Source organism: Euprymna scolopes, chromosome 6 (genome assembly GCF_053919585.1).
Source record: "Euprymna scolopes isolate OS-2025 chromosome 6, ASM5391958v1, whole genome shotgun sequence".
NCBI lineage: Eukaryota > Metazoa > Mollusca > Cephalopoda > Sepiida > Sepiolidae > Euprymna > Euprymna scolopes.
The window spans coordinates 115123218-115132649 of NC_136487.1; the positions used below are offsets into that span (position 1 = coordinate 115123218).

Consider the following 9432-nt stretch of genomic DNA (forward strand, 5'->3'; position numbering starts at 1 on the left):
CAGTTTTTCTTTTTTTTTTCTTTCAATCTTTTTTTTTTTTTTTGATGCCCCACCCACTCTCCTGCTCTTTATAAATTATTTATTTTTATGTGTAAACCACCTTTATTAGTGCAAATTAAATATACCCAAGTACTCATGACACCAGAGTCGGCTCTTGTTTTAGAATTCCATGCCCTCCATCTGCCCCACCCCCAATCTATGATATGGGTGAGTGAGGGTAGAGGCTACTAGGAAACTACTTATGGCAAATATGCCAATAGCCGAATTTTATTTAATCACCACAAATCATAGAATTATCTGATTTTAATGAAAATTTCAGAATTTATCCAATAAAATATACGATAGCAATGCAAGAAAACCGGAATCCTATATTGGGACAAAATTTTAAATTGCCTCAGTGTAGAAGAATTTCTCCTTCACTGACAGAGCACAGTAAAGATGAAGTGTACTACCATAGCAAATTCTTCTTTAGTTTTTTAGTACTCATATTCTATGATCGATGTTTCTGACAAAGAAGGAAAAATTGCTGTTTTCTGGATCAGAATCTATCGATCTCACATTTATCGTTTGGCAAGTTTCCGACTTTGAAGTAGCATTTTTTTTAGCTCCCCACATTAAAAGGTGATTTCCATAAAAAAATACTACACTCTGTTCCTACTTAAAAAAAGGAGTGTATGTGTAATATTATATATATATATATATATATATATATATATATATATATATATATGTATATATATATATATATATATATATATATATATATATATATATATATATATATATATATATATATATATATATATATATATATATATGAATATTTTGAAAACTTTGCGTGTCAGGAAAATGATAAAATCATTTTTATGTCCTTTTTTGGTGTTGTAAGTCCAATATTTCGTTAAAAATAGCTTCATCAGGGTAGTTAGTCAGTTCGTAATTTTTTGGGTTTTTTTTTTTTCTTCTTCATTTTGTCGTGATAGAGGAAGTAAGTCCTGGAGAAGAAATTTAAAAGTACGAACCGTACATTTTTGACGTGTGCGTTCGCTCCAGTTACGAGCAGGAATATGAAATAAGAAAATAGTTGCACACTATTTGAGGACACTTGTTTTTAATAGAAATATTATTTTCCTGACACCTAAGGTTTTCAAAATATTCAAATTTCTATTCAAGACAAGTGTCTTCAAATAGTGTGCAACTGTTTTCTTATTTCATATTCCTGCTCGAAACTGGAGCGAACGCACACGTCAAAAATTTACAGCTCGTACTTTTAAATTTCTTCTCCAGGACTTACCTCCTCCATAACAACAAAATGAAAAAAAAAAAAAAAAAACCTACGAACTGACTAACTACCCTGATGAAGCTATTTTTAGCGAATTATTGGACCTACAACACCAAAAAAAGGACATAAAAATGATTTTATCATTTTCCTGACACCTAAAGTTTTCAAAATAATCAAATTTCTATTCAAAACAAGTGTCTTCAAATAGTGTGCAACTATTTTCTTATATAATAGAAAAATGTTATTGAAAATTAATGCAAATTTTCAAAAAACATTGTAAATCTGTAAAGAAAGTATACAAAAGGCGTTCAAATAAACTTGAAAGATCTTATTCTGCGGAGTTTCGAAAAATGCAATTCTTCACATCAAAGGAAAGAGGTTTGCAAAATGTATAATAAATTTTGCAGGTTAATGCATTGAAAGGGACCACAAATATGAATTGAATCATAACTGCAAAAAAAAAAAAAAGAAGTTATTAAACAGTTAGTGAAAGTTTATAGGGATCCAAAATGATTATGAAAGCAGGAAACGGGGAAAGGGAGAAAAAGGATATGGTAAAAATTCATAAAATAAGAAGGTAAAATCCAGAACAGGATACTAGCAGGTGGACGACCGATATTTTACCGGTCGTAAAATACACTTAATATATTTTAATTCATGCAAATTTCGTATTTATTATTACAGAGCTAATGCTCTATTGAATATCATATACATGTACTACTGATTTCAGAAGTTTTAAAAAAAAAATACTTGGGTGCTATCAGCTAGAATCGAAGCTAAAACATTTACTGTTCCAGCCACGTTCCCTACCGTTCCAGCTAACCTAACAGATAGATAAAAAAAAGGATTTAAAATCAAACTACTTCTAGCTAATGACTGAATTTGTGCATGCATAAAACTAATAGAAATATGTCGGCAAATTGAAATGAACATTTTCCATTTCCACTTGCCGATATATGTCTTCATGCATTATTCATCCATCCAAGCAAACAGATTTTACTCATTATAAACCGTTCTTGGTTTGTGAGTACTATTTCCTGTTAATTTCGGTGTTATGTGACCAGTAGTTTTAGTGTCTATCGATTAAACACACACATACATTCGTCTACTGTTTTATTTATACAGATGATATAATATGTGGGTATTTATGAAGGTTGATAGAAATGCAAACAAAAAACCAGAATGCTGAAAGAAAGTATGGACAAAAAGAAACAATCGAACACAGCATTTGGATTACGAACTTTCACAAAATCTATTTATTTTTCAAAAAAAAAAACCCTTTTACCTATGAAATCAGTACATACTGCGAAATATTAATAAATACATTCAGGATTGTGTAACATCTTTAACAATTTTGGGAGCGAATCCTCCGCTTCTTAAAAACGAATGCAAAAGTATAGCCGTCAAACGAAGTGAAGAATTCAAGATGGCTGCTCCTCGTTGAGAAAAAAATTGTGTAAAGATTTGTAACACAAATAATAGTATCTTCAATTGTTTGTTTTTGTTTATACTTTCTTTCAGCATTCCGATTTTTCTGCATTGCTATCAACCTTCATAAATACCCACATATTTACCAGCAATGCTTCAATAATACCTCCTTTCTCTTTTTAATAAATTGTATATTTTTTACTAGCACTCAGTAGCTTGAGTAGAAACATATGTCAGGTAGAGAGTTTAGAACAAGTAATTGAAGTTTTAGTCAAGTTTACAATTAAAAAAAAATATATATTTACTTATTTATTTGCAGACTGTTATCCTCATCTTCATATTTGCTGTTGTTGTTCCACCACGTTTCGACCTCTGGCCTTCTTCAGATGGTTAACCATGATGGGATAGGAATGCGGAGTCTCCTGACTGTATCCTCAGTAATTACTGCCTTTCATAGTTGGTGTTTCACCACGTTTTGTCTCTGCGTAGGATTGAAACCGTTATCTTAAGAACAATAGAGATTCAATGCCTCTATCCACTGTGTCATGGGCCCAAATGGCTATCAAGGTTGGATTTTTTGGTCTTATAAATCCAAGTTTTTGTTTTTATCAGGTCTTCTAGGAGATTAAATAAGGGGTTCAGTTCGAAATTCTTTGCAGATTCCTGAGTTCATAGAAAGATTCCCGAGTTCAACAAAAAAGAGGATTTGTTCAAATAACACTCACGCAAATGTTATGAATTAGCAATCTCAAAAATTCAGAAATATAAGTTGAAGACAAAATTTAAGTTTGGATCAAATTAATGCATATGTGCGGTAACATTGTTTTGGGAGGGGGTATTAAACATGTTGTTACTGTTAAAAGCGACCATATATATTTTCGCACAAAATTTCAAATAAAGATATTTAATATATAAATTAAAATGTGTCTTGAATTGTCTTTATGTAAAATCAATATTTTATTTTGACTCGCCAGTTATATATATATATATATATATATATATATATATATATATATATATATATATATATATATATATATATATATGATGAAAATAATGGAAATAGTATTCCGACAAAATAGAGAAAATAAAAAAGGAACAAACCGTATTATGTGTTCACCAACGTTTCGTCTTTATTTCACCCAGAGGAAGTCTCGAAATAAAGACGAAACGTTGGTGAACACATAATACGGTTTGTTCCTTTTTTATTTTATATATATATATATATATATATATATATATATATATATATAAATTGGTCCACATTCAAAACACATGTATTTCGATTTAATTTCTTTCAAAATATAATTTTTCCACCTCGGAAGATTTTTAAAATTAACACCATTTAAAATAATGACAGCAGTTCAGCCTATGGCTGAAAAAAAAATAAATAAATAAATAAAAATAAACAAATAAATAACGGAAAAAAAGTTTTGATATTATTTTCGCTTCCTTTCCTTCTTTTCTTTGGTCGCCTTACAGAGAAAGGTGAGGGGGATAGAAGGTGTAGGAAGATGTTAATTTGCTGTACATAGTGTTACCGTATTGTACTTTATCCGTGGATGAATTGTTTAAGGCATCATTTATAGTAATAATCTGTGAGTTCAAACCTCACATGGAGCATAATTATTTGTACTAATTTTTTTTGCTAAAATGAACTTAAACCTTCCAAATTACTATATTAAGAATATTGTTTAGTTTTGTTCATTTATTTTTTCTGTGTTCTATGTAATTCACGGAAATTAGAACCCCAGGCGATACTGAGTATCCTTGCTCGTAATAAATAAAATTCAGAAGGTTTCGAGAATGCTGCTGAAAGCATCCCCCCTCTCCCATCGTCAACAGGAATCTTGCCAGTGGGGTTGGGAGCGGAGATAGATAGTGCCGTCTTTTACTGACACCAGTTTTAGAATATGCTGGGTTTTTTTTTTTATAACGGGTTTTTATTTTTATCAATTTATTTTAAATATCTTGAATACTTATGATGGCACGACTTCCGATGAATCACTATTCCAAGAAATATTTCTAGCACATCTTTCTCAAATATTTATTCGCTTTACTAATGACTTGACTTTTTACCCATTAAAAACGTGCAAAAGTTATAGACCGTTGATTAGAATGAGTGCTTCATGCCAAATTGATGGCTGAATGTGGTTAAATTTGTGCTCATTTTTGCTTCAAATGTTAATCATTAACTATGCATGAAAAGGATACTATAATACTTAGTTCGCTGTATCTTATCATAACAAAAGTTCATACGAAATTTCAGCCAGATCGACTCAGTAGTTTTCGAAAAAAAAACTTTTAGAGTAATTGTGGCATTGTGGATACTAATCCCTATTAATCCCTAATTTTAAATCGAACGGATACCATAATACTTAGTTCGCTGAATTTTATCATAACAAAGGTTCAGACAACATTTCAGTTAGAGCGGTCCAGTAGTTTCTGAGAAAAGTGGAATGGACAGACAGACAGACAGACAGACTAAGAAAAAATATATATAGATTAAACATCAAAAACTCGTTGTTAGTCTTTCCCTACTCTATCACTATTTCCATGCTCAGCTGAAAAACATTCTCAGCAAGAAAACCCTTTGAAGACCATCTTCCTGATGCGATGCTATAGCTGCATCATCGGCAAACAGCATGTCTCTTATCCGAACTGTCCTGGTCTTTGTCCTGGAGCGGAGTCTGGCAATGTTGAAGAGACCACCATCTGACCTGGAGTGCAAGCAGATACCATCCGTTGTGTTCTTGAAAGCATGCTTCAGGAGTAGGGAGAAGAAGATGCCGAAGAGTGTTGGGGCCAACACACAACCCTGTTTGACACCACTCCTCACCCCGAACTCAGCAGACATGCCACCGTTAAATTGCACAGTGCTCCTCATGCCATCATGAAAGGATCTTATGATGCTGAGGAGTTTTGGTGGGCATCCGATCAGTGGGAGAATTTTGAATAGTCCATCTCTGCTCACGAGATCGAATACCTTGGTCAGGTCTATGAAGGCAACATACAGAGGCTGGTTTTGCTCTCCGCACTTCTCTTGCAGTTGGCGTAGGGAGAAGATCATATCGATTGTTGATCTCTCTGAACGAAAACCGCATTGAGATTCTGGGTAGATTCGGTCGGCAAGAACGTTTAGTCGTAGTAATACTATACGTGCGAATAGCTTGCCAACGAAACTCAACAGTGAGATACCGCGGTAGTTGTTGCAGTCACCACGGTACCCTTTGTGTTTGTAGAGAGTGATGATATTTGCGTCTCTCATTCCCTGAGGCACTGAGCCTTCTCTCCAACACTGTATCAGAAGACTATGGAGGGGCTCAAGCAGGCTAGCCTTTCCACTTTTTAAGACCTCTGCTGGAATATAGTCCTTTCCTGAGGCTTTTCCTGATGGCAGTCTGTCTATTGCCCAGGATAGTTCTTCTATGGAAGGCTCCTCATCGAGCTCATGCATCAGTGGTAGACGATCAATGGCATCCAGGGCGGACTGATGTACCATGTTTTCCCTGGAGTAAAGCTCGGAGTAGTGTTCAACCCATCTGTCTAGCTGTTTAACTTTGTCTAGTATGGGTTCACCGGATTTAGACTTCAGTGAAGCAGTTTTGTTAATTATGGGTCCTGTAGCTCTCCTGATCCCGTTATACATATTTTTTATATTTCCTGTATCAGCTGCATGCTGGATAGACTTGGAGAGCTCCATCCAGTAGTTGTTTGCAGCTTCTCTTACAGCCTTTTGAACTGCCCTTTTGGAAAGCCTCAGTGCAGCCAGCGATGTAGGAGATGGGTTGGCCTTGTATGAGAGCAAGGACAAACGCTTTACCTCAATCAGAGGGTTGAGGGTAGCAGAGTTGGCATCATACCAGTCATTGCGTTTGCTACCTGTCCTCCTCCCAAAGACTTTGAGAGCTGTAGAGTGGATGGCATTTTTCAGTGTTTCCCACTGTTCAGATGCAGTCCGGGTGTTATCTCCTTTGAAGGTGGAGGTTAACATCTCGTTGAATTTCGCATTGCGATCTGAGTATGTGGTCTTGCTAACATCAATACGGGCAACACCCTCCTGTTTAGTGTGGTAGAAATCTTTGGGTTGAAGTTTGACTCTACTGCATATTAGGGAATGATCTGTATCACAATCAGCACTGTGGTAGGCTCTAGACATCAGAAAATGTTTGAGGTACCTTCGTCTAGTAATGATTAGATCGAGCTGGTGCCAACACCCTGATCTGGGATGTCTCCAGGACACTCTGTGATGCGGTCTGACAGCAAAGAATGTGTTGGTAATGCAGAGGTCATGGTAGGCACAGAGTTCTAGAAGGCGCTGACCGTTACCATTGCATTTGCCCACTCCAAAGTTACCAAGGCAGCTCGGCCATGCATCGTTGTCGTCACCCACACGTGCATGTATAATCAGGTCTTCATTTTGTGGAACTGCCTTGATGGTGCTATCCAGCTGTGTGTAGAAGTGCTCCTTGATGTCGTCAGGCGCTGCGAGTGTTGGGGCGTACACACATAATAGATTAATTGTTCCATCTGTGGTGTTCAGTCGTAGTGAGATTAGGCGCTCAGTAGCTGAATCAGAGAGTTGTACGTTCTGAAGCAGTGAGTTTCTGACTGCGAAACCAACACCGTGTTCCCGGACCTCCTCTTCCTGTTTTCCTTGCCAGAAGAAGGTATAGTCCGATTCCTTTAGGCATCCGGTGTCAGCTAAGCGTGTTTCTTGGAGTGCAGCGATGTCTACTTTGAGTCTCGATAGCTCGTTGTTGATGATGGCAGTTTTTCGAATATCGGAGATGTTGCGTATGTCGGTAGATAGGCCAATCGTCATGGTACGAACATTCCAGCACCCTAGCCTGAGTGTTGGGTTCTTTGTGTTTCTTTTGGTTTTGTTTGGTGCAATGGTTACTGGCCACTTGTTGGAATCATCCTATACCCTACGCACCCAGTAAGGTAGGTGGCCAGTGGCGGGATAGCACCTTACTGACTGAGGGCTGCTCAGCTTTGTAGCGGGCGGTAGCTGTCCAATGAAATTAAATAACTTCTCCCACCGTTAGGACCAACCCCTGGCGCCCAGCTGTACGCCAATTGAGCTGTAGGCTTATAACCGGTAACTGTCGCTCCCCTGTTTAGTCCTATACAGATGCATAGCTGAAGTTTTCTCTCCAGGGCGCTGGCCAGGGCAGATCTGTGGAGAGACTGGGTTGCCCAATCGTCAGAATCCCCCTCTCGGTCTTGCTGGTGTTGCCCAGAGGAATGGAAGTACCAGTACGTCCGGCACCAGGTTGACTGCAGTAGCTACCAGAGCAAGGCTGAGTACAACACTTGTCTGCCTGTGGGGCTACACTCCAGATTTTCTGTTAGGGTTTACTCCCTTAGCCTTTATCGAACCAACGAATAACCACAAGGCAGTGGTACTATTTACCCATAGCTGGGGGCCTGTTCATGGGCATCAGGACTTGTCCATACAACGATGGGCCTGGCATTCCGCATGTCTGGGGGCAGACCACCTCCGAGTCTCCTGTAGTTCTGCTTGAGTCCGCAAGGTACTCAATGTACATGTGTCGCCACGGGGAGGCACTACATGGAGCTTTCCTATGGAGAGGCTATGTACTGGCAGGAAAGACTTACGCACTCTGCTTCCTTTTTGCCTAGGCTAGCCAGGGGTAGGGACTGGAAGAGGAAGGTGACAAGCACACAGTACCCCACACTTGACGCATCAATAGGCCATTTGACACCAAATTAGGGTTTAAGAATCCAAAGTATTTTACTAGATCTTTTCATTTTTTTCTTCAGTTAGTTTTAAGAGATCAAAGGGTTTCCTCCTTAGAAGCTAACATTTGATTTCATTATGATTTGTATTCATATCCAAAGGCTCTTTTAAAGATAAACATGGCCTCTTTTATGATTATTATCTGTGTTTAGTTACAGCTTGGTCGTCCAAGAATTGTGTCTAAGTATTTCTTAAAATCTTTCTCATTAGACCACTTGTTCCTAGCACAACCGACATAACGTTTATTTCTTTCAGAGACCATGTTGTCTTTAAATCATTATTGAAGTCTTGATATGATGTTATCTTTTCTTGTTTGGCTCTATTAAGGCCATGGTTATTTGAAACGGTGACATCAATAATGAGCTCAGATGTTTCAGGCGTGTTCCATATCATAATGTCTGGCTTGATGGCCTTGTCTTTTATGTAGCTGCCGACCTTCATGTCTTTGTCCTAGAACATTACCATCTTTCGGTTTGATGTTATCGGCAAGGGTTTATGCTCCAAGATGTTCAACGATGTATTAGACTGTATCTCTCCTCAGATCTTCCAATGGAAGTATTTACATATTTTGTTGGGGCAAGCAGTGTAAAGGCCATCTGCCAATAGGAAATTAGGTAGCTTGGGTGAGTATTATAGTACAAATGACTTAATAGATATCTCACTCCTGATGCTATCCTCTACCTGCATAAAAGTCATATATTCTTAAGCAGAGAGCCTAGGAAGGTGCTGCTCAGATTGGATGCAGAGTTATGCTCCTTATTTTAAGATAGTGTCCATATGAATATAACTCTGATCCAGTGAAAGTATTTTCTAGAATTAATTAAATCATTTTATTGTTCTTATCAACATGCAGCATCCTTAGCCTTTTAGTTTGGAGTAAAGTGTAGTATATGTTCTGATACTAACCTTCATCTTTCCTGTTTAATCAGTGAATGAGAAATTCTAGACTAGGTAG

General features: G+C 37.2%; 1 protein-coding gene across 1 annotated transcript; it reads right to left on the reverse strand.

Moving 5' to 3' along the window:
* Positions 1 to 4074: 4074 nt before the first annotated feature.
* Positions 4075 to 7535, reverse strand: LOC145278237 (protein CFDP2-like). The gene is made up of 2 exons (XM_080130526.1): positions 7034 to 7535; positions 4075 to 4085 (listed from the first exon to the last, which is right to left on the reverse strand). Exons 1-2 carry the CDS (start codon positions 7533 to 7535, stop codon positions 4075 to 4077), a joined length of 513 nt encoding a protein of 170 aa, XP_079986652.1.
* Between the last annotated feature and the right edge of the window lie 1897 nt (positions 7536 to 9432).

Excerpts from the sequence above, each read along its gene's own strand:
- LOC145278237 (XM_080130526.1), bottom strand. The coding sequence starts at position 7,535 with ATGACGATTGGCCTATCTACCGACATACGCAACATCTCCGATATTCGA.